This window comes from Crinia signifera, chromosome 2 (genome assembly GCF_055691185.1).
Source record: "Crinia signifera chromosome 2, ASM5569118v1, whole genome shotgun sequence".
NCBI classification, from domain to species: domain Eukaryota; kingdom Metazoa; phylum Chordata; class Amphibia; order Anura; family Myobatrachidae; genus Crinia; species Crinia signifera.
In genome coordinates this window covers 387,718,298-387,744,350 of record NC_139218.1, presented here as the reverse complement: position 1 = coordinate 387,744,350, position 26,053 = coordinate 387,718,298, and the positions used below count along the sequence as shown (strand labels likewise).

Sequence of the window (26,053 nt, the reverse complement as noted above, 5' to 3'; positions counted from 1 at the left end):
TTCCCAATCTATCTCTTATATATATTCTCCTCTCTACCCATCATGTCCATACCTCCTCTTTCCAACTGGTCACTTCCATATCTCCTCCTCTCTACCCATCAGGTCCATACCTCCTCTTTCCAACTGGTCACTTCCATATCTCCTCTCTCTACCCATCATGTCACCTCCTCTTCCCAATCTATCACTTCTATATCTCCTCCTCTCTACCCATCATGTCCATACCTCCTCTTCCTAACTGGCCACTTCCATATCTCCTGCTCTTTACCCATCATGTCCATACCTCCTCTTCCCAACCTATCACTTCTATATCTCCTCCTCTCTACCCATCATGTCCATACCTTCTCTTCCCATCCGGTCACTTCCATATCTCCTGCTCTCTACCCATCATGTCCATACCTCCTCTTCCCAACCGGTCACTTCCATATATCCTCTCTCTACCCATCATGTCCATACCTCCTCTTCCTAACAGTTCACTTCCATATCTCCTCCTCTCTACTCATCATGTCTACCTCCTCTTCATAACCTGTCACTTCCATATCTCCTCCTCTCTACCCATCATGTCTACCTGCTCTTCCTAACTGGTCACTTCCATATGTCCTCCTCTCTGCCCATCATGTCCTCTTCCTAACCTGTCACTTCCATATCTCCTCCTCTCTAACCATCATGTCTACCTCGTCTTCCTAACTGGTCACTTCCATATCTCCTCCTCTCTACCCATCATGTCCATACCTCCTCTTCCTAACCGGTCATTTTCATATCTCCTTCTCTGTACCCATCATGTCCATACCTCCTCTTCCCAACCCCTCACTTCCATATCTCCTCCTCTCTACCCATCATGTCCATACTTCCTCTTCCTAACCGTTCACTTCCATATCTCCTCCTCTCTACCCATCATGTCCATACCTTCTCTTCCCATCCGGTCACTTCCATATCTCCTGCTCTCTACCCATCATGTCCATACCTCCTCTTTCCAACCTGTCACTTCCATATCTCCTGCTCTCTACCCATCATGTCCATACCTCCTCTTCCTAACCTGTCACTTCCATATCTCCTCCTCTCTACCCATCATGTCATACCTCCTCTTCCCAACCTGTCACTTCCATATCTCCTCCTCTCTACCCATCATGTCATACCCCCTCTTCCTAACCTGTCACTTCCATATCTCCTCCTCTCTACCCATCATGTCCATACTTCCTCTTCCTAACCGTTCACTTCCATATCTCCTCCTCTCTACCCATCATGTCCATACCTTCTCTTCCTAACAGTTCACTTCCATATCTCCTCCTCTCTACTCATCATGTCTACCTCCTCTTCATAACCTGTCACTTCCATATCTCCTCCTCTCTACCCATCATGTCTACCTGCTCTTCCTAACTGGTCACTTCCATATCTCCTCCTCTCTACCCATCATGTCTACCTCCTCTTCCCAACTGCTCACTTCCATATCTCCTCCTCTCTACCCATCATGTCCATACTTCCTCTTCCTAACCGTTCACTTCCATATCTCCTCCTCTCTACCCATCATGTCCATACCTTCTCTTCCCATACGGTCACTTCCATATCTCCTCTCTACCCATCATGTCCATACCTCCTCTTTCCAACCTGTCACTTCCATATCTCCTGCTCTCTACCCATCATGTCCATACCTCCTCTTCCTAACCTGTCACTTCCATATCTCCTTCTCTCTACCCATCATGTCATACCTCCTCTTCCCAACCTGTCACTTCCATATCTCCTCCTCTCTACCCATCATGTCATACCCCCTCTTCCTAACCTGTCACTTCCATATCTCCTCCTCTCTACCCATCATGTCCATACTTCCTTTTCCTAACCGTTCACTTCCATATCTCCTCCTCTCTACCCATCATGTCAATACCTTCTCTTCCCATCCGGTCACTTCCATATCTCCTCCTCTCTACCCATCATGTCCATACCTCCTCTTTCCAACCTGTCACTTCCATATCTCCTGCTCTCTACCCATCATGTCCATACCTCCTCTTCCTAACCTGTCACTTCCATATATCCTGCTCTCTACCCATCATGTACATACCTCCTCTTCCTAACCTGTCACTTCCATATCTCCTGCTCTCTACCCATCATGTCCATACCTCCTCTTCCTAACCTGTCACTTCCATATCTCCTGCTCTCTACCCATCATGTCCATACCTCCTCTTCTTGACCTGTCACTTCCATATCTCCTGCTCTCTACCCATCATGTCCATACCTCCTCTTTCCAACCTGTCACTTCCATATCTCCTGCTCTCTACCCATCATGTCCATACCTCCTCTTCCTAACCTGTCACTTCCATATCTCCTGCTCTCTACCCATCATGTCCATACCTACTCTTTCCAACCTGTCACTTCCATATCTCCTGCTCTCTACGCATCATGTCCATACCTCCTCTTCCTAACCTGTCACTTCCATATCTCCTCCTCTCTACCCATAATTTCCATACCTCCTCTTCCCAACCTGTCACTTCCATATCTCCTCCTCTCTACCCATCATGTCCATACCTCCTCTTTCCAACCTGTCACTTCCATATCTCCTGCTCTCTACCCATCATGTCCATACCTCCTCTTTCCAACCTGTCACTTCCATATCTCCTCCTCTCTACCCATCATGTCCATACCTCCTCTTCCCAATCTGTCACTTCTATATCTCCTCCTCTCTACTCATCATGTCCATACCTCCTCTTCCCAACCTGTCAGTTCCATATCTCCTCCTCTCTACCCATTGTGTCCATTAGGACATGATGGATTAGGCTGTGGGAAGGGCGGGACAGAAAACATAGGAGCAGCTTGATGAATACATTCAGGATCAGGACATTATGAGAAAGCTAAAGGCGTTTCCTTACCTTGAATGTCATCATTGAAGGTGCAGTACTTGTGGCGGTACTTGTTCAGCAGGCGGAAGGCATTGGAATTGGCAAAATCTTCAAACTGTATCAAGCAATTCATCCCATACCTGCAATGAGAAAGGTGCATTACGGAGCTTGTACGTGTGTTCTCGCAGAGCATACTCCCCTGCAGAGCATCCATTAGGGGATTTCTAGCCCAAAACGCAATTCTCAGGTCTGATTTATAACCACTAAGAAAAGCTGCTCCGTCATTTATTCAGCAGCACGTTTTCCATGGGACATTTCGGATGTCGTTCGCCCATTGGGTACTTAATGTGCAAGCTCCGCCCACATGTCACATGACTCACTATAAAATGATGGAAAGGAATCAGATGCTGAACTAAAAAACACATTCAAATGGTTGCTGGAGGAAATGCTATTGTTCCTTGGGATTAAGGCTGTGGAAATTGTCATGGTAACAAAAGGTCGGGGATGTCCATACATTTAGGCATACGGGAAAGTAGACCTGGCCAACCTGTTATGAGACTACAGTTCCCAGCATGCCCTGCCACAATTTTGGTATTAGGTAATGCTAAAACTATAGCATTGCATGCTGGGATGTGTAGTTTCACAACACTTGGAGAGCCACAGGTTGTCCAGACCTACACGAATGCAAGGACACTCTGGAAAGCATGAAAGGGTTTAAGTCAGGAAGTTTAAGTCCAGGTCCTGGTAGCTAAGTAAAAAGATCACCAGAACCTCCTATCGCACACTTCTGGGACTACTCTGCCACCAACTCTATGGACTAACCCTAAAACAGCCGCCACACGTGTTAGTGGTTCGCTGCCCAGCCCCATGCTCCGTCGTTACCTCGATGCATGCGTAGTCTAGCGATAATGGTGCGGTTGTGACACCACTGAAATTGCCACCGCCTCTGAATCAGGCCCAGTCATCTAGCAATGGACTGAATAAAATAACAGATCGCACTCACACAATGCCTGGCCACTAATGCACAATGTGACTGATGTTTTATGTCAGGGGGGATCTGCTGTTGGCTGCGGGCGGCAGGACGGTCATTCATCCGGTCCTATTAAGTCTTCTGTAATGTAGATCCGGCAGACACACAGAAGCAGCTGAAACCGACACCGGACCCTCGGGAGGGTTGTATTATGATAGTGACTTTGTCCATGAAGCCTTCCATTCACCGCACCCCTGTGTTACATCGGTGACTGTCCTAGATTTGTGTTTTGTCATCATTCTCAGATTCGCGGCGCCTTTTGTACGGATGATTTGGAGGTTATGTCATCCCGGGGAATACGGAGACAGTTTTCTGTCCCTGTGTAAAGAGGTGGCGAGGTGTGACCCGCACTCTATTGTGTCCCTCGGATGTGGTGTCACTTACTGTATGAATAGGTGTAAAATCACACCCGCGGCCGGGGGGCTGCTGTAGGTTACAGGACCCCCGTTACACAGTGACGTATAAGACAATAGAAAGTTATTGCAAAGTGTAATTAACCCCTTAGTGAAAGGTTGTTCTCTCACCCTGGCCCTTATTCTGGTTGGTGCGGTCGAGCCGCATATGCGGCTGCGACCGCACCAGACGAATCCCCGCCCACCCTACGGATCGCCACGGCCGTCCGTACACGGACGGCTGGCGATCCGCATAAAAATGGTGGGAGCTGCCCCCTGCATTCGATGGTCGTCGACCATCGAAGGCAGGTCCGCACGCCGCGGCAGCTCCCGCAAGCTGAGACCACACGGACAATCGTCCGTGTGGTAGCTTGTATGGGGGCTGAAAGCTGACATCCGGCGACGTCAGCTTTCCGCCCCCATGAGTTGCGTCATGCCCTCATTAGCATGCGTACGCCCCGCGTTTGCATGGGAACGCCCATGAAACGCGGGGCGTACACATAGGGAAATGAGGGCATGATGCCTCTCACGCCCCTATACGCCCCCTTTGCGGCGGACGAAATCCGTCTGCGGCGAAGGGGGCTGCACATGCGCAGATTGACCTCTGCGCATGTGCAGAGTAAAAACATCGGCGGTACGGCCGCACGCGGGCCGTACCGATCCGATTAGAATAAGGGCCCCTGCACCGGACAATGGAGGCGATAGAACTGGACCTTCTTATTGGTGCAGAAGTTATTCTGTTGGCTACTTGCCCTTTGATTGGTCTAAGGAGCGTTCAATGATTGTACAACACGGACAGGCCAGGATAAATCCCCAATACCATCAGTAAGTATAAGGGGTACATTCACCAAAGTTTCTAAAACTGTACAGAGGATGTTGCCCATATCAACCAATCAGACGCGGTCTATTATTTCTCTATTGTATCCTAGAAGATGATCCTCGAACGCCTATTTGCAGACCGAAAGACCGCTGCTTAGTGAGTGGTCCTGAATCACCCCCATAGTGCGCTCAAGTCTCCACCTCTTTTCTCGATCCTTTAAGTCGCTTACGACCACCCTCCGCCTTTTTCGTGGTGGAAATGACATCTGCGCCGCTTATTTAATGGCAGCCAGATTCGCTATGAGATAATTAGATAACGGTTGTGATCATTTACCGATTTCACGAACAATACTGATTCTATTGGTTTGGGATTCTGGCAGTCAGAAGACCGGCGTAGCCGTACTTGCGTGTAGGGAGGCCAATCCCGGGATTGGCAGGATCCCGGGATTTGGCCCCTAAAATGCAGGGATTTCAATCCCGGGATTGGAGTTTCAAATCCCAAGATTTCCAGGATTGCGGGTGCTCCTCCCATGCCCGGCTCCTCCCATCCCCTGCAGTGAAGCTCTGCTTAGTGTGACAAGGTCAGAGGTCATGCTGCGCAGGCAACACAGCTCCGTCCTGGGTGCGCTGCCCGCTCTCCCACCCTGACTGCATTGCCCGCCCACTCGCCCTGTTTCACCGCCCACCCGCGCGGCTTTACCGCCTGGCCGCAACACGCACGTAAGTAAATATGCGGGGCGACCAGGCCAAGTATTTTTTATTAGGGAAGCAAATTATGGGATTGGGCAATTTTCAATCCCAAATTCCGGGATTGAAAAAATCCCTACTTGCGTGTATGGACACATACTTATCCGATACTGTACGAATGGTCCAGCTCAGCGCTGAGAAAAAGGAAACTCGTCTTTCTTTAAAGGACAAAAGATATTTATAGCTCAGGAACAGTTCAGCGAAGTTTGCCCAGGGCCTGACACAGCCAGAAGCACGCAGCGCACGTATTGAACCCACATACTGGAAGCGCTCAGACAAGTCCCATGTTGTTTGCTACGCGTGTTTTGTTAGACTAAGGGCCAGACGAGATCTTTAAAAGGAAGCGCTGCTTACTGTTTACACAATCCCCTGTGTGCCGGGGTATGACAACGCTTCGGGCGTTGTGTAAATGTCTTATTAAAGGAGCCGTCTGTGTCAGAATAACAAAACAGTATTCCATCATTCCACCTTTTGTGTTCTTCTGAAGCCAAGTAATAATATAACAACAACAGCAGAGATTCATCTGTCTTCCTATAGATACTGACGCTCAGCCAGGTGCAGGTGGGTGAGTAGATGCATCATGCAGATTTTGGCTTTCTGCGTGTGCGCCAAATCGGGCGGAGACCGCAAGTGTGGCCTGTGTGATCGCAGTGGCCCATACACACGGAGCGATGCAGGGGTGTTTTATAAGCGATCTAGTCAAAATAAGTCAGATCCCTTAGGAAATGACATTGGGACAAGGAATCCCATACACTGGATCAGATGAAGTATTGGTCTTATATCAGCCCAATCCTGACCACATTAGTTTCCCTGCTGCTGCTCTAAAACCTGGACCGGATCCTCCACATTATCTTCATGTGGAGGCATGCTGATTTTATGCTGTATCTGCCATTAATAACATTACCTGCCTGTAAATTGCTGTAATCGGCTCAGCAGCCAGTTCCCATGGGGAGAGCTGTGCAGAACAAACTGACTGAAAGAATAAATAAATGTAGCACTTATTCCTGAGTGATTCAAAACTTTGTGTAATGTCTAATTTGCTTTAGAAAAGTTTACTTCTTCCAAAACCAGACTTCATGGTGTTTGTCCTCTAGGGGCGCTGTTGCATCAGAGGTTACTGTATGTGGATCTCTGCGTTGTATCAGGTATGCTGTAATGTTTCACTGAACACTTACGCCTGAGATTGGCTTACACATGGAATACACCTAGCAAATGGATAGTGCTGTACAATAAATGTGTCTGCTGAAGCACTGCATGAGGGGAAACAGGCATGTCACTTTCAACTAAAGTATTTAAATTAACTTATTAAAAAATAAAAGAATTGTGGTCATTACAACAATTAAAGAAAAAACCAGAAGACCTGAATAATTCGGTGGATGCCGCAGTTGCAATGCATCAATACAAACAGATTTGAACTTTGAGGGTGAATCAGGTTAGTCCAGGGTTGCCAAACCTCACAGAATGGCCGGGAGGCTCCTCCTCCCAGATGGTGGGCAACCCTCCCGGATACTGGTGCATCCCCCCCCCCCCCCCGCATCTCCCATGCAGCAGCGTTAATTTCCCGTGATTCGCAGCTTTTCAGGGGGGAGGGGACGGGGCTAAAGATGCAAATTGTGTCATTTAGCCCCGTCCCCTCCTCAAAGACCCGGGAATTGCAGTACAGGGGGTGGGGCTTGATGTCTACATCAGACCCCACCCCAGAGGTGCTGGCTGACAGGCTCCTCTCCAGGCTTCTCCCTAGTCAAAATCTCATGCTGTACACAGCATTACATCTGCCCCACCTGCAGTGCAGCATGGTTTTGTCCCTTAGCAAACCAAACGTGCTTTGTGAGCCAACCTGAATGACCACCTTTATCTCAGATCTGACAGCTGTATAACTGACACATTATTATTTAATCTATTACCAGTTATTTATAGAACGCACACATATATTGTGCAGCGCTGTACAGACAATATACAGTATTACTGGCTGGGGCTAGTTTATGGTCTTGCACTTCCCATCTTCAATGTTCTTGATGAATGGAATGGTTTTTTTTACGCTTCCTAGATAAAGTCTGTGCTTTTCAGCCATGTTTACAGATCAGAGTCCGGAATCGCTTTGGGGTATGGAACCGATGTTATGCATGGTAATAACATTTATAGTGTATCGTATCGTATCCGCTCTTTGGATAAAAATGAATCCACTGCAAATGTGAAATGTGAGAGCTGCAATGAGAACAAGAATAACCGCCTATTTCTACTGATATACACACGTGGCTGAAAACGGGGCCCCAATCTGACCAATAAGCTGTATACAGGAAGTTCTATATATAGCTGCAATGCTGTGTTTACGGATCAGAGTGGCGCCGTATGTGATAATGAGAGGCACTATTTTAGGGTTAGGCTGCGGGCGGAGGGATTGGGTTTAGGTAGGGGTCAGGCTGTGGGGGGAGGTTAGGGTTGGGCTGCTAGAAGGGAGCATTAGGAGTCATAGGGCGGTACTTGTTTCCTAGCACGGCGCTTGCGATTTTGATTGTATCCATCGGGTCCCAAAAAATCGCGTCGATCGCATCGCATGCGATCGATGCGATTTTTACATCGGAACCAATGTAAAATGGTCCCCGAGACCCGATTTTACATTGGGCCCAATGTTAAATGCCCCCCAGACCCCAATTTTCATTGTATACCCACCCTGATGGGTCAAATGCCCCCCCATTGTTAACGCCACCCCACGATGAACGCCAACCCGAAGCGTGGCGAGCGCAGCGAGACCACGAGGGGCGGTGGTACGCGTCCTCCGACCTTTTCATACCCCCACTATCCACATCAGCGTTTTTCATGTTTTTCTATGTCCACTTAAGTGGTACCGTATAAGTGTACCGCGTCCCCTCGCGTGGCTCGCTTCGGGCGCGGTGCCTCGCTACGCTTGGCACACTAATATATTCTCACTCTGTGCCCACTTGGATGGTAAAGTATGAAAAACTCATGTCGACCAAATGCTTGCGTCGACCTAATGACCACGTCAGTCACTGTATCTGTCACTGACGTGGTCTGCAGACCAATCTGGAGTACATACTGGGCGATGGTCCAGCCGATATATTGCTAGTTGGCTATACGCAGATTTACTAATTGATATCTAAAAATGTAACTGAAATGTAACCAAGTTAAACAACAGCTGAGAACGGATCACAGTCTGCAGAGTTTGTCTATTAGAGGTTAGAAGAATACAGATCGCACTGCGGGAAGTTCTGGGAGCACCGCTGGCGGTTGTCTGACGTCTGGATAATATATATATTGTACATTAGACAGAGTCACATGTCTACACTGCGCTGAAAGGACGACGTTAGCCTGGACGGAGAGCAGAGGGATAAGCTGTATAGTAACGATCACAGTGATGACTGATCATTAATCATCAGAAGAAAAAGACCTTTAATTAAATGTTCTGCAGGGGATTGCATTGTGTGACCTGGACACAAGGCTGGGGAGCGCACAGTTCTGTCGTTACAAGTCACTGACTGAGATATATGGAAGGGGAACAAGGCATCACATATAACCCTGTTACTTTCAAATATCCTATAAGATTGTAAGCTTGCGAGCAGGGCCCTCCGACCTCCATGTCAGTCTGTTTCTGCCCAGTTTGTTTCATCACTGTTGTTTCCAATTGTAAAACGCGATGGATTATGTTGAGCTATATAAGAATGCTGTAAATAAATCAAACAGGTTGAGCATCCCTTATCCAAATAATTCAGAAAAACATAGTTTCCAGTATACAGTTGTGAGTCCCCCCTGTCACCGATGAATAGATGTTGTGCACATGCGTACAGCGGCTATTTCCGCAGGCAGAGGGGCTGGGGGCATGGCCAGTAATTCTCAGCAGCAAATGGGGGCATGGCCCTGTGGAGTGATGTGATATGATTTGAAGGCCACGCCCCCTTGCCGCTAGGCCACGCGGGGGGTCCTGCCTGGAATCATTCTAAAGTAGGGATTACCAATCGATGGTTGCCCTTGATGACGACAGTGCAACTGGCCATCGATGGTGGCATACTATGCAATGGATGGTCAACCATTTTTCTTTCACTGATTGGCCTGCGGGCCAATTTAGAACCTGGGGGCGGGGCTTCACGGGTGCCGGGGGGGGGGGGGGGCAGAGCTTTACTCCGTGACCTGGCCCCTTGGGGGAGAAAAAAGCTAACTTTTCGGTTATGTTTGCCATCAAAGGAGGGCAACCATCTGGTTCTCCACATCGATGGCAAAACAATTCAACATCGGCCATAAACCATCGATGATTAGGAATCATCACTGGTCATGGCCATCCCTATTCTGAAGATGGGAGGTTTGGATTAGGGACACCATAACAAGGCGCTGCTGACAAAAGTTAAAGAGACACCTGGAAAAAAAAGTTACCCTGGGCGTTTAATGTTATGTCAGGCTGTTCTCCTCTCTCTGTGATCACTTCATCACTCTCCCCAGTCACATACATGATTTATGTCTGTGCTGAGGAGCGAGGCCTACACCACGGACAGGCAGGATAACTCCTCCTGTCCCCGGGGAGTACGGGGGAATAGCCCAGGAATGCCGCCCCTTTATGATGAAGACTCTGGAATGTGTGTCAGGAGCAGTGCGGGGACACATACAGTACATCAGCTGGTTCCATTTACCGCTGATAATTGCTAACAGGAATATACATAACGTGGGAGATTCCTCACAGACCTGGGGAACCCCTATAGGAAGGTTTGGGCCTAATGAGTCCCAGCTTCGCTACGGATTCCTGCCCGTGTTGGTTACGGATGTGATAGCCGACGCGCAGGGAAACACGGACTGTAATTGTAGCCAAAACACTACACAAAGCGCCACAGTAACCAGGTTACACAAATATTGTTCTTCGCATCTCCCAGCCTTCAGCAAAGGAAGACGATGCGGCGACACTCTCCGAGGCCTACAAACCGGATTATTAATGTTTTATCTTAACATTTGCATACGGAATATACGGAATGCGGTTGATAGGGCGACAGTCATTATGTGAATAGGCAAAAGACGACACATGAAAGAGGTCGACATGCATTAGGTGGAAATGGTCAAAAGGTCGACACAAGCAATAAGTCGACATGTAAAATGGCAAAAGGTGGTGAGCCACAGTCAGGGGAGGCGGTGCTGGGCCATAGGGAATCCGGTCGATGGATCGACAGTGTCTATGCCGATAGTCAATAGGTCGATTACTATTGGTCGACGTGCTACAGGTTGACACATGCCATGGTTGACATTGACGTTCAACACAAGCAAAAGGTCTCCATGTAAATGACTGACACGTGAAAAGGCCAACATGCGTTTTTCATGATTTCTTTTTAAACCAACTTACTTCATGATCCAAGTGGGCGTAAGGTTAGGGTATAATAGTGTGCCAGCGCAGCGGGCCATGCGAGGGGGCGCTGATACGGTGTCCATGTCGGCAAATTTTTGTAAAAAGTGAAAAACTCCTGTTGACCTTTTGTGTGTTGACCATTTCCATGTTGACCTAGACCATGTCAACCTTTTGATTGTGTCGACCTATTGCCTGTCCACCAATAGTGGTTGACCAGTTAACTGTTGACCTAATGATCCACACCCAGGAGGGGTGCGAGGGCATTACCAGCACCCAGAGTGCAAGTCCCTGGGGGTTGGCACTGCCGCTGCCCAACGGTCCCTGCATCTGTCTAGCACGGTCCATGGATTCCGTGCTGCTGGGGGGTGTGTAAGGTGGGTACTCGCCGGTCAGCACCGCCCGCCGCCTTGCCAAATCCCCACTAGTAGTATGCGAGCGGTTGTGTACTCAAACATATCAGCCGAAGGGGAGAGAAATCATTACACGGTCGCGGACCATCGAATTACTTTTCTCTCCTTCAGTAATAAAACTAGGACTGTTATTTCCGCTGCTGATCGCTGGATACGGGGGAAGGCGCTGATGTCATGTGATGTCAGCCGCCTGCTCCGAGCAGGCCACACCACGCCTGTGTTCCCAAGGGAACGCCCAGCCTTTTTCTGGGGACGCCCATAAAACTCTGAGCGCTCCAGCCCCTGTCTGCCTGCCCCCTCTGGAGCGAACGGTCCGGTGAGTGTGAAACTCTCCGAAGCCATTCGCTACAGAGGTGTGCACACGTGCAGACTCACTGCATGCGGAAACCTCAAACATCGGATAGGGGCCAAATTCGGCCCGCTGCGAGCGGCCCTGAATCAGGCCCTACATGCACTGCCTGGTAATATCTGTCCTGTCACAGTAAATAGGTCAGTCTTTTCTGAAAGCAAAATAAACCGCATAACTCAGCCCGATGTTGCCCATTCTGCTCAGCGCTGTGCGTACAATGGGCGCGGTGAGATGCCAACTCATGGGTAATACTTATGTTATGTCATAAAACAAGTACAGTACGTGCATTAACAATGCAGACAGGTCCCAGCAAGGTTTTACCAAACAATGAAACCGGCAGCAAAAATGCCAGATGGAGACTACAGGCACATGCCAAAGGGAACACATTCCCGATTTATTGCTGCAATGAATCATACTGGCTCAGGATCTAGAGACAGAATCTAGCTTCTCATTTAGGTTACTAATACCCCTTTTACACCAAGGAAAAACCCAGGTTGGACCCAGGTCAGCTTTGGTGTAAAAGGGGTCAACCCAGGTCCAGTAACACTGGTCTCCTACCCAGGTCCTGACCAGGGTTGAACACTGCGGCGGTGTAAATGGCCCCAACCCAGGTTGGGACATCCGGGAAGTGCTGGATGCGTTTCCATAGTGCACTGCAGTGGCAAAAGACAGCAGCCAGGAAGGATACGGGCAGTGCACACAGAAATCATAATTGGATGCAGTATCATTTATGTTATGGGGGGGGGGGGGCGGGGGCCGCGGGGCTGGGGGGAGACATTTGGTCTGCTGCTGCAGGGGAAGGGCACTGAATAAAACTTTTTGAAAAATATTCTACAAAATAAACAAACCAACATTCTTTAATGCTAACTAGTCATGTCTTTTAATTTTTATTTTAAATCATTGTCCTAAAGTGGACATTTTTAATGTCGTCCATAGGGAAAATCAGGGCTGACCCAGGTTCAGTGTAAACGGCACAGACCTGGGTCCGACCTGGGTCACAGTGCTGTGTAAATGGGGTATGAAGCTGGGTCCAACCCTGGAAACTCCTGTGTTCAAAGACCAGGGTCCGACCAGGGATTTTGGTGTATAAGGGGTATTACTGTCTACTGTCATATTTCTGTGGAAGTCCATCCCACATCACTGAATGTTTTTAGACCGGATTCAGCACATCACAATTATTTTTTACTTTCTTATTTACCAAGATTAGGCAATGAACCATACAGGGCAGAACCATCGAGCCCGCGAGGGGCGGCGGTACGCGTCCTACGACCTTTTCATACCCCCACTATCCACGTCGGCATGGAGTTGAGAATAAAATAGTGTGGCGAGCGCAGCAAAACACCGAGCCGGAAGCGTGGCGAGCGCACGCGGATACCTGTGAAGCCCGCGAAGGGACGCGTTTACCTGTGAAGGTATCCGCGTCCCCTCGCCACGCTTCAGGCTCGGTGGCTCGCTGCGCTCGCCACACTATTCTATTCTCAACTCCACGCCGACGTGGATAGTGGGGGTATGAAAAGGTCGTAGGACGCGTACCGCTGCGCTCGCCACGCTTCGGGTTGACGTTGATCGTGGGGTGGCGTTAACAATTGTGGGGGCCATTTCACACTTCAGGGTGGCTATTTGGCCTCTGTGGGCCATTTAACATAGTTTCCTATGGAAAAATTGGGTCAATTGAGGCATTGAACATGAAAATCGGGTCAATTGAGACATTTAACATTGTTCCCTATGGGATTTTTTTACCTGCGATGCCCACGATCAAAATCGTGGGCGCCGTGCTAGGTAAAGAGTACCCAATCTTATACATTTACAAACCACAGCCCAACATTATGCCACAGACACACAATAAAGATTTGTAGTACAAAAATTGTGTATCATAATAAACAAGAAGACAGCAACAACCACAGCACGTCGGCTTATATTACATAGGTATCGGCTACTTACTTGTTGGTCACCGCCTGCATAAACTCATCAATCAAATCATCGTACTCCTTCCCACGGACCCTTTTGTGCTTTAATCCAATATATAAGGGGTCATTCAGGAGGGTCTGGAACAAAAAAAAAAACGAATGTGTCAATGAATGAAAGAAAGAAATGTATTATTGTGTGTGTCGGCAGATTGCCGACAAGATGTTTAGACATTGGTTAACTTTGTGCCAGTCCAAAACCAGCATCATAACAGGACAAAACATCTGCCCAGAACTCCGGTTCTGTCATTGTTACCGTATTCCCTTACCCAGTATGCACCGCTAATCCAATATATAAGGGGTCATTCTGTTGACAACACCATCACCTCCCTCGCTCCCCAACTTCGCTGCTGACTCCTCCCCCCCCACAGCAGCATCACTCTCATCAGGCCATTTGTCTGCTGCTATGTAGGGAAGCAAAGAAACGGCCTGATGCGAGTGATGCTACTTAGCCGGAACCGGCAGGATTGAGCCAAAGATTGGATGTGTGTGTGTGTGCAGGGGGAGAGTGGGAGGAGTTAAGCAGCGAAGTTGGGGAGCGAGGGAGTTGATGGTGTTGTCAACAGTGGGGTGGAGACTTTATTCCAATTCCTTTGTGACCAACGTACCAATCTAGTGCCTGGTACACTGTAACTACAATGGGAATAATATTCAGGAAAAAGTAGATATCGCTACCCAGGACGGCAAGCCTCTCCGGCCTCATGGCGCCATGACACTAGGCTAATAAGGACACATCGGTAAGACTTGTAGGATGGAATCTAGGGAAGCACCTACTGTAGCACGCAGACATAAACAGGTGAACCACCCCGTATTGAATTGGAATCGTCCATCGTCCGCTGCCTTTTTACCGAGAAAATCTAAATCGCAATCCCCTCGCAATATGACTGACAGGAAACCGTCTGTTTTCTGGGAGCGTCATTTCCAGATTTGCACAGGCCGGGTTTTCTTTCTGTCTCGATGGCGGCTATCTGATTGCTCATCTGCAAATGAGCAATCAAGTCTGAATTAGGCCGCAGGTGTCCTTTTTACCAATGTCACAAAAGCCTAGGTGTATTAGTGCAACACTAACGTAACGCCATTTCCAGTGTGCATACTAATTCAGGTCCATTCTCGGCGAGTGAGCGGTAAGAGAATCTGCGGGGTGAAGTCTCTGCGCCTCCTGATATGCGCAGTGATCAGACGCTGTTTACAGCCGCAGCCTAAACTAACACTTTCCTGGGTGACACTTCAGGGCCAGTGAACGTTCCATGAGCTTTCCTGCTGCAGGCGGGTGTGCCGGCTGCTGATCCTTGGACTAATTGCTCCTGGGGTCACACAGAATAAAATTCCTCATCATAAGTCGTCCTGAACGCCCACTCTGTGCTCTCCAGAGTCACCCGCTGTATGTGCAAATCAGCGCCTCCTGTCAATCATCTTGACAGCTGAAGTTTGCACAATAAACCTGGTAAGCTGAACTTTTGGAAACTAAAGAATAATATTAGAAGAGACTAAAAACCAAGAGTCCTCTATTGTGAAAGTCACTTAATGGACCTTTGGGTCAGTTCATCTCAGTCAGCCCGGAGGCAAATTGGAGTTTGGTGCCCCCGCCCCCCCCCCACCCTATATTTGGTGTCAACATTCACCTGCGCTTATCATCTCAGAGTCCAGCACCATCACTTGCTGCAGTGCAGGCTGAGTGGCACCAGGCAGGAGCCATCTTGTCCCCTATTACAGATGTTAGCAGGGCTCCTAGCATAGAGTTAGTAACTACTGGTGCGCTGCAGATCTCCATTGTAAGAGCATTTGTTACACTTGGATCCCGCTGAAAACCACACAGATGCTGCTGTACATGCAGGTGCCCCCTTTAGGGCTTTTAGCCCGGAGGCTGGAGCCTCCATTGTCTCTGGCAGTTACTCCTCTGCTTTGGGTCCATAAACACAATTTAGCAAAATTAAATGACGATCTTTTAAAATGTTGAGATTTTCTAAAACATCAAAAAGGGAAACGCGTTGCCCATATCAACCAATCACACTGTAGCCATAATTTTTGGGAGGCGTCATGAAAACAGCCAATCAAACTTTGTTTATCATTTTCCACAATGTACAAGATAAAGTACAGCCAAAATATAATTGGGTGACAAGTGCAAGATCTTCATTATTAATCTTTTTAGGGGGATATTTACTACACTGCGGGTGAAGATGTTGCCTATAGCAACTAATCAGAATCTACTTCTTTATCTAGCTCCAGCTACAAGATAAAAGCTCTAATCTGATTGGTTGGTGTGGGCAAAATCTCTACTTCTAATAACCAGCTCTTTCGTATACACTACCGTTCAAAAGTTTGGGGTCACTTAGAGATTTCCTTAGTTTTGACAGAGAAGCACAGTTTTTTTCAATGAAGATAATGTTAAATTAATCAGAAATACACTCTATACGTTGTTATTGTGGTAGATGACTATACTATCTGCAAATGTCTGTTTATTTAAAGGAATATCTACATACTGTAGATATATAGAAGCCCATTTCCAGCAACCATCACTCCAGTGTTCTAATGGTACATTGTGTTTGCTAATCACGTTAGATTAATGGATGATTAGAAAAACCTTGTGCAATTATGTTAGCACAGCTGAAAATGGGTTTGCTCATTAGTGAAGTTAAAAAACTAGAGACTCTAATGAGGACCTGTGAGACATCTACTATTCAAACTAGATCCTCTAATGTACTGGTCTTTTTGCTCAGTTGTGCACCGGGGCCTCCCGCTCTTTCTACTCTGCTTAGAGCCTGTTTGTGCTGTTCTCTGAAGGGAGTTGTACATACCTTTGTAGGAAATGTTCAGTTTCTTTGCAATTTCTCACATGGAGTAGCCTTCATAGACTGTTGAGTTTCACATGAAAGTTCTCTTTTTCTGGCTATTTTGAGAGTATAATCAAACCCAAAAATGTGATGCTTCAGATACTCAGCTAGCTCAACGGAAGGACAGTTTTATAGATTCTGTAACGAGCAAACCCATTTTCAGCTGTGCTAACATAATTGCACAAGGGTTTTCTAATCATCTATTAGTCTTCTAACGTGATTAGCAAACACAATGTACCTTTAGAACACTGGAGTGATGGTTGCTGGAAATGGGCCTCTATACACCAAGTATAGTCATTTAGCTTTTGAACTCTAGTGTAGTGTGTATATATATATATATATATATATATATATATATATATATATATATACCCCTTAGTTAATCTACGCCAAAGACACTTTTATGAAGTAACCAAAGATGGCTTGTCTTATTAATGAAATCTTGGTCAATTCTAGGATGTATCCGTCTTTATATTAGTTGTGATAAATGGATTCAGAAATATGGAAACGCATTCCGGCTCCCACAGAGATATTTTTAGCTATATAAGCTTTGGGAACTTTAGGAAAGTTTTAAACAGCGTAATTTGTTAATGTGCTGACGCGGGGGCAATGCAAAACGACAGGGGTCCTGGAATGTACGAATCTCGGAGACGGATAGGAGGTCAGATTATTCTCCGCTGACATATTCCGCTTCCTACAAACATTGCGCAATTTCTGTCCTGTGCAAAGACAAACGCTGCTCATCAGATACCAGTTTGCTGTCAATCAGCTTCTGGCATAACACAGATCTGCGCTGTAGTATGTAGGGTATGTGAGCTAATGGATGACAGGAGAAGAAGTGACAGAATCAGGAGCTTCCCCTGGACTGCGCTGCTGCATTATTTATTGCCTGCAAATACAGAACCCTCAGTTCCGTCTGTGAAATGAGAACATTTCCGAGATACCATCTACTGTGGGAAACATTACAAGTGGCAGCTCTGTGCGGTGACTCACACATCACTGCCTGTAGCATGAACTCTTGTTTCTCAGCATAAGCTGCACTGTGAGTCTATTACACAGCGGGACCATGCACAGATCCTCAGACATATATGTATAGAATACGGGTATCACTCAGGTGCAGTTCACCTGCGCCCATCGCTGCAAAGTACCGACCTTCTGCTTGTAATAGACGACACCGGCTACATTACCATACAGCGCCATCACTGCTGCTTCTAAGGAAGCGCCAGTGATAGGTACTCCATCCAAACACGTGTGTGGGCATCAGATCATTATGGAAGTCCTCTGGTGCATACCGTCGCAGAGTCGAAATCTGTACACATACTGTAATGCCAATACGCAGCCTCCATTGGTCTTCTCATGCACAATCCTGCTGTGCTTCATATACAGTCGCACACATATATACAGGTATCGCATACCAAAGACTGCAGTCTTGTTAGGGGGTTAGTCGCTTTGCTTGCGACCAAGGCGCATTTTTGGGTGAGAGAGGCACCGAAGGCATCTAACGTTACCAGCCGTAATTTCGAAACACTTGGTTTAGCCATAGATCGCTCAGCGTGCAGCGCAGGTGCACCGTATGTGCGCAGCGTTGTGTGCTGAGCGATCTGCGCAACAACAATCAACGAGTCAGCGATGGTTTTTCACGTTTTGTTCTTATCCTGAATGTACACTGTCAAAGTGTACCGCTGCGCTCGCCATGCTGCGGGCACGGTGCCTCTATACGCTCGGCACACTATTTTTTTCCCCTCGGCGCCCTAGTGGATGGTAAGGCATAGGGTGGCCAATCCCGGGATCGGCGGAATCCTGGGATTTGGCCCCCAAAACGCCAGGATTTCAATCAGCACTCAGACGCTGCCCAGCTCCTCCCACACCTGGCAGTGCAGCACTGCGCAGCGTGACAGGGTCAGAGGTCACAATGGGCAGGGCACAGCTGCACATCCTGCCTCAGCCGTCCGTCCGCCCACCCAGCCTTACCGGCTCCCGGCCACCCCGCCGTAGGAGCCAACCTACCAACCCGGCAACCCATCAGCCCTCCGACCCGCCGACTCAGCAAAACGGCTCCCGGCCGCCCACTCAGCAACCCGGCTCCCGGCCGCCCACTCAGCAACCTGGCTCCGCAAATGTAAGTAAATATGCGGACGGCCAGGGTGTTTTTTATTATTAGGGAAGCCAATTCCGGGATTGAGCATTTTTCAATTCCGAATCTCGGGATTGAAAAAATGCCCCGGGATTGGCATCCTTAGTAGGGCATGAAATACCGCCTGTGACTCAATGACTGACAATTTCACCTTTTGTTATACAATACAAACCAAACACAATGAACAGGGCGGGGACGGGTTGTGTTACCTCATTGTCCGTGCCAACATCCAGTAACACAGGGAGACACTGCTGCGGGTGGACCCCTCCGCACGCTGTATAGAGGGCCAGCTTGCCCACTGGAATGCCCATGCCGTAACTTCCCAAGTCCCCAAGTCCCAGGATACGCTCACCGTCCGTCACAACGATCGCCTGTAAATAAAAAAAATTATATATTTCAGACATAGTGCAATGTGGGGTGAGGACCGGATCTGTAGGGATCGGAGGGGTTTGCAGCATAATATAAAACACTAGTAAGACATTGACGAGTGTAAGACCACATATAAATGTTTGTGAAATGGTTCCCTGCCAAGATTGCTCAGAAATCACCATGCTGGTGGGAAACCCCTGCCTCTCTGATATGTCTTCTAGGCCTACCTATTTCCTCTTGCTTCATGATAATACACAGTTTACCAACAAACTACTAACCACATAGAGCAATAGGTAAAAGGATTGTTTAAGAGAGAAATGCTACTAAAATTCGACAGTCAACAATTCCATCATTTGGCCAAATACCAAATCCCGTTGCCCAATATTGAGGATTATCTAAGCTATAACTCACATACTGTAATGAAGCAACAGGGGTAATACTGTATAGTAATATTTGGAGGCAGGAGGCCCTGGTTAATTATCTGGTTATTCCAGGGTTGCCGACCCTCCCGGAATTACCATGAGTCTCCCGAAAATCGGGTCCTCCTCCCGGCCCTCCCCCCCAGAAGGGTGGGCAACCCTCCTGGAATCAGGGGGACCCCCACTGAGCCCCCCGATCTCGGCATTTAAATGCCGCAATCCGCGGGTCTCAGAGGAGGGGGCGGAGCTAAAATGACACACTCGTGTCATTTTAGCCACGCCCCCTCCATGGAGATCAGTGATTTAGACTATTTCCCATAATGGGGGTGGGGCTTAATGACGTCACAGTCAAGTGCAGATCCGCAGTATAAATGCCTTCGGCGAGTATTACACTTGCGAGGCGTTTGCACGCAGCGGTGTGCACAGGGGGAGTGTGGAGGGCCGGTGCATGGGGATGCCCAGAGTTTCCTGGGCGTTCCCACAAAAACTGTAGGTGCGTCCAAGAAAACCGCTGGACATCCCCATGTGAACGAAGGTGCGCCGAAGCCTGCTTAGAACGGGCGTCTCCCCATCTGCGTCCAGGCACTCTCAAATAAAAGCCAGTCTAGGCTGACTTACTTGCACACGGGTGGCACCATCATTTGACAACTGTTTGGCAAAGGTGGTGTCTATGACGACATGGACACCAAATAAGTGTCTAGTGTCCTCTCGTCATGCATCGGGCACAGTGCCTCGTTACGCTTAGCAAACTATTATAATCTAACTCTATGCCCACTTGTATGGTAAAGTATGAACCAAGCAAAAAAAAACACATGAAAAACTCAATGATGACTTTGTGACTGTCAATCACGTTCCCATTGATCCAACGCTTGCGTTGATCTAGATGCTAAAAAATACAGAAAAGATAGTAGCGCTGGACCATATAAATGAAAATACAATTTAATAAACAAAGCTGTACCTTGTTACAGCGAAACGCGTCAGCGTAAGGCACTTTGACGACCTTCTTGCTATCTCCATAACCACTTGGTTCCAGACCAGACGCCCCCGGAGCTCACTAGCTTCAATAAATCCGCAATTTCATGGAACTTCATCAACCTCCATCTGAAGACATCTGCATTTATTGCTTTCCTCAATAAGGATGAACAATCTTCATTTGGACATCCAACTGCGGTAACTACACATAATTTCCGGAGCTTAAACAGACTTATTGCTGTATCCGGATTTTCTTCAAATAACTATTGGCGGTATACTAGGAATGGACCCTCTCATTAGGTAGCCTCAAACAGGTGCCAGTGCTTTTTTGGTTCTTTTATTGTGCTTGTATATTGTATTTATTTATTTGTTTATTAAATTGTATTTTAATTTATATGGTCCAGCACTACTATCTTTTCTGTATTGTTTTCCTTTTGTTGAAGGGAACCTCATTCCCTTTTTTAGTAGCAGCTCCACAAACACATCCCACTGCAAGCGCCTAAATAGGTTGTTATCACAACCATTTTCTTCCGGTGATCTATATGCTGTCGACTATCGTTAGACGTGTTCCACCACATGATTGTTGATCTAGATGCCATCGATCGGATACAATATATTCCTGCCCCATAACCCTCCATACGGATTGATTTGAGCACAGATCACTTAGAAGCCAGAGTCTCAGCGACATCTGTAAGCTGGAGCCATGTGACTCAGCGATATCTGTAAGCTGGAGTCATGTGACTCAGCGATATCTGTAAGCTGGAGTCATGTGACTCAACGTTATCTGTAAGCTGGAGTCATGTGACTCAGCGATATCTGTAAACTGGAGTCATGTGACTCAGCGATATCTGCAAGCTGGAGCCATGTGACTCAGCGATAGCTGTAAGCTGGAGTCATGTGACTCAGCGATATCTGTAAACTCGAGTCATGTGACTCAGCGGTATCTGTAAACTGGAGCCATGTGACTCAGCGGTATCTGTAAGCTGGAGTCATGTGACTCTGCGGTATCTGTAAGCTGGAGTCATGTGACTCTGCGGTATCTGTAAGCTGGAGTCATGTGACTCTGCGGTATCTGTAAGCTGGAGTCATGTGACTCTGCGGTATCTGTAAGCTGGAGTCATGTGACTCTGCGGTATCTGTAAGCTGGAGTCATGTGACTCAGCGGTATCTGTAAGCTGGAGACATGTGACTCAGCGGTATCTGTAAGCTGGAGCCATGTGACTCAGCGATATCTGTAAGCTGGAGCCATGTGACTCAGGTTAGTGATCCGGAACGGCCAAGTTGGGCCGTGTGTGAGACAGAAGCTTCACTTGATTAAAGCATTACATAAGCTGTTACTACACATATTTTGCAGAAAGCTTGGGGTGCCTTAAATAGAAATAGCCAGATAATAATAACAATAACAATTATCCACTCCAACCACCTAGATGGCCGTCTGGGGTAGATGTCACAGGAGCAAGAGACAGCAAGAGCCACAAACTGCCCCACGCTGTTCCATAGCACAAGTAGTGGCATTGTGCTGTGTGTATGTGTGTGTGTGTGTGTGCGCGTGGGGCTCAGTAAGTTAAGAAGCAGACATTGGCATGACGCTGTAGCACAATGCACATAAAGTAACGGTTCCATCAGTAAGTTACATTGGTACAGCCGCTTACTGGCAATACAGAAGTACAGACTGAGAACATACAGTAGGCCCCGCTTGGCTAATCTGTCATCTGTAACCGGTTCTCTATCCTGAATGCCTACGTGTATAACGGGTTTCATGTTCCCTTGTGCAAAATAAACTGTAAGTGAACTTCACAAATCAGCTGACTGGCAATAAATCTCCGCACACAGGGCAGACATGACTAATGGAGCGCCGAGTCAAGGCTCACTCTGGGCATTATATGCAATAAATACATCATGGATTCCAGCCAAGGAGATAACTGCACATGCATGATAAGCATAATACAAATGATGGGAGTAGGCGACATAGAGGAACGTAGAGATCAGTGACCCGCAGACGTGTATTATTACTCTGTTCTCTCATTATAGGCACACCGCTATAGAACGCACATGCTGCAGTACATCCACTTGTAGCATTGAAGTGCAGGAACCACATGGCACAGCTACACTGTAGGGTTAGTTTTGTAGGGAGCAAAGTAACCTAGCAGTATATGTTTGGATTGTGAAAGGAAATCGGAGTACCCAGGGGGAAACCCACTCAATCAGGGTGAACATACAAACTCCACACAGTTAGGGTGGTGTGGCCGGGTGGGATGGCATGTAGAGACTATTCTATGTGGCTGATAAATGAGGCTAGGGCCCAATTAAGGGGGGGGGGGGGGGGGGGGGGGGGGCGTTCAGCACCTGTCATGGCTGCCCTGTCTGCTGGGTCCCTCCCTGCAATATGATCGCTACGGTCGCATGTGCACTTAGTTTGCTATATTAAAAAATCATGCGAACATTAAGCGTAGCCCCCTTGTTGCGCAGCCTAGCTACAATATCAGTCCCCATAATTCTGGTCGCCTGAGCGGCAAATGGTCGGCACACTATTTTATTCTCCCACCAAACCCTAGTAGGGCATGAAATACCGCCTGTCGGCACATGTCGGCTCAAAAAACAGTGAAAAAACCCATGTCGACCTCGCGACCTGTCGACAGAAAGTCATGTTGACTGTTTCACCTGTACATTCTATATGTCGGGATTTTGCGGTCACATTTTTCTCAATGCATCTACACTTTGTCCCGAAAATCACCTAATAGCGATTTTTGGTAATTTGCACTGAATTAGGCCCATACTCCGAGCAACTCTGTGTGGGACGGATATCCCGAACTCTCTCTATCAGTGCCACTTGCTGTCCACTGGGCTTAGGCACATTAGTGGTCTGTGTCATTGGCATGTAGTGTGTTTGGAGAAGGGGGGGGGGGGTGTTGCCTAGTTCCTTCGTATCTCTTGCACCGTCCATGGGTTTGGTGTATTGTTGATAATCGCAGTGGATAGCTCGGTAATTATGAAACCATTATCCCCGCCTCTACATCGTCCACCCCTAACTCAGGCCGGTACTTATGTAGTATCTGGGCTGCCGATTTTTTGATTGTATGCCTTAACTTAAGGCATACAATCAGATGCGATGCGATATCGCATCGCATCTCATACGACCATATCGCATGCGATGCAATGACCCGATTTTTCCATAGGATTCAATGTTAAAATGGACTGAGTCCATTTTAACATGGAATTCAATGGAAAAAAGGGGTCCTTTTCATACCCCTACTATCCAAGTGGGCATGGAGTTGGATATAAACCTGTGGCGAGCGCAGCGAGCCACCGAGCCCGAAGCGTGGCGAGCGAAGCGTGACAAGCGAAGCGAGCCCCGCGAGGAGACGGTATTCTGTGTCCCCTCGCGGGGCTCGCTACGCTTCGGGCTCGGTGGCTCGCTACGCTCGCCACAGGTTTATATCCAACTCCATGCCCACTTGGATAGTAGGGGTATGAAAAGGACCCCTTTTTCCCATTGAATTCCATGTTAAAATGGACTCAGTCCATTTTAACATTGAATCCTATGGAAAAATCGGGTTCATCGCATCGCATCGCATGCGATATGGTCGGATGCGATGCGATGGACCCGATTTCAAAATCGGCAGCCCAGTTAGTACATAAGTACCCTCAGGCCTACTATCTCTGTGCACAGAGGAGTACAGTACGCAGAACCAAGTCTGAGTCTTTAGAAATCCCGAATATATTTGTACAAAAACAAACAAAACAATCCGATTTCTCATTCAAAAACCTTTTCCTTACGACGGTGTAATCACAGCAGCTAGGAGACAGCAGGGTCTACGCGATCATTAAAAAAAGGCATAATTCCTAATAAAGCCTTACCCATTCATCCTTATTATACATTATTAAAGCAGAGCGCTCCGATGACTATATTTATGAAGAGAAACCTTTTACTCTGCCGGAACACTCACCAATAATAACAATGCTAATCTGGAAATGAGCGCTTAGCTGTTCCCAGGAGAGCAGTCATTTAATCAGCATATTAAACACATTTTCTACCGCGTAACGCTCGGCGGGGTGGGAAAAATAAAAGGTTTCACCTTTTGTGGTTTTGTTTAGGTGTCAATTTGGGAGAGGTTCCTTTGGCGGAATACTCGGGGAGAAATTGGCAGCGCAAGACCTCCGCGGTCTGGATAAAGCAAACCCCGTAGAATAAGAGGTGGGTGGTGCTTAAGCGGTGCCCATATAATTAACACGTACCACGCTTTGTGCTAAACTGGGGTGACCATCTCTCTCCGCATCCACTCTGATTCCATGATAAAATGAAAAAAGGGGGGGTGAATAGTTTATAGCCTTCCGCTATATCACTTCACCGGCCTTTAATCAGACAGAAGTGGACATGATTCAGGTGTCATGCTTTGTCTTTCAAGTACAGAGGCGAGGAGGCAAGGCTCAGCATTCAAACCTCTGTGGTGACATATGAACATAAAAAACCCAGGGTGGATGGCGCCGAAACCCTTTCAGTATAAAACAAATGCAAAAACTGCATAGCGTAAGCCGATAAAACATATCCCACTTCGTGTTCTAGTCAAACCTTATACTTCCTTCTTTCTGTGACAACAATGACGCAGAACCCTGATGAAGTCGACCTCTGACGAAATGCGCTGGTCTAAGATGGAGCAGCAGCAACGAAATCGAGGCTATGGGCGGTATACAATCCCTGCCGCTATTTCCGACAGGGGAAATCGCATCGGGCCCCTATTCAATGCTATCTTTCCCGACAACGTCGATGAGGCAGATCAACAGAACGGGCCCGACTTTAAAAGAGGTCGGGCCGGAATTGCCGAGAATGGCCGTGAATTGTTGCGATCACGGCCGGCTCTTGACAATCCATGGCCGGTTACACAGACACGCCCCCTTTTTGCCAATCGATAGGCAGGACATTGAATCCCGCCTGGCGATTGGCGGTCGAGCGAAACGAAAATGGGCCAGGGTCACGGCTGTCTGGACGGGCCGACAGCCGTGACCCGGGATGTTTTCAGTTCCATTAAATTGTGAATATTGTAAATATTGGGGGTAATTCAAACCTGCTCAATAGGCTGCGTATAAAAGGTTAACGCCGCCCTGCCGAACACATGCCGCTCGCCGCCACCCCAAATCCCTGTGCTACGCTGTGAGCGGATGTGTACATTCACGCATCCACTCGCATTCGGACCTATGCGAACAAGGCTGAATCAGTCCCTTAGTTCACAATCCTGCACCCCTTTACTTTTCTTGATCATCTATAGCAGGGGTGGGCAGTAAGCGGCCCTCTGGTTGCTGTTGAACTACACATACCAGCATGCCCTGGCACATCTTTGCCATGCCCTAATAGCAGAATGGTGGGAATTGTAGTCTCACAGCAGCTGGAGGATTACTTATTTTCCACCCTTTATCTATAGATTACACTTACTTGCATGAAATGTACAGCAACGACCA

At 47.8% G+C, this 26,053-nt stretch overlaps 2 protein-coding genes across 13 annotated transcripts in view; both read right to left on the bottom strand.

The window, feature by feature from the left end:
• The window catches only part of PICALM (phosphatidylinositol binding clathrin assembly protein), a 380,825-nt gene that overhangs the window by 243,352 nt on the left and 111,420 nt on the right, over nt 1-26,053 (bottom strand). The window lies entirely within an intron of this gene.
• The window catches only part of ME3 (malic enzyme 3), a 165,360-nt gene that overhangs the window by 59,627 nt on the left and 79,680 nt on the right, over nt 1-26,053 (bottom strand). For all 3 annotated transcript variants that reach the window (XM_083170267.1, XM_083170266.1, XM_083170268.1), the window contains exons 6-8: nt 19,049-19,210; nt 13,852-13,955; nt 2,856-2,965 (exon numbers count right to left, since the gene is read on the bottom strand). In XM_083170267.1, the coding sequence (XP_083026393.1) occupies nt 2,856-2,965; nt 13,852-13,955; nt 19,049-19,210 (376 nt within the window). The remainder of the gene's footprint in view (nt 1-2,855; nt 2,966-13,851; nt 13,956-19,048; nt 19,211-26,053) is intronic.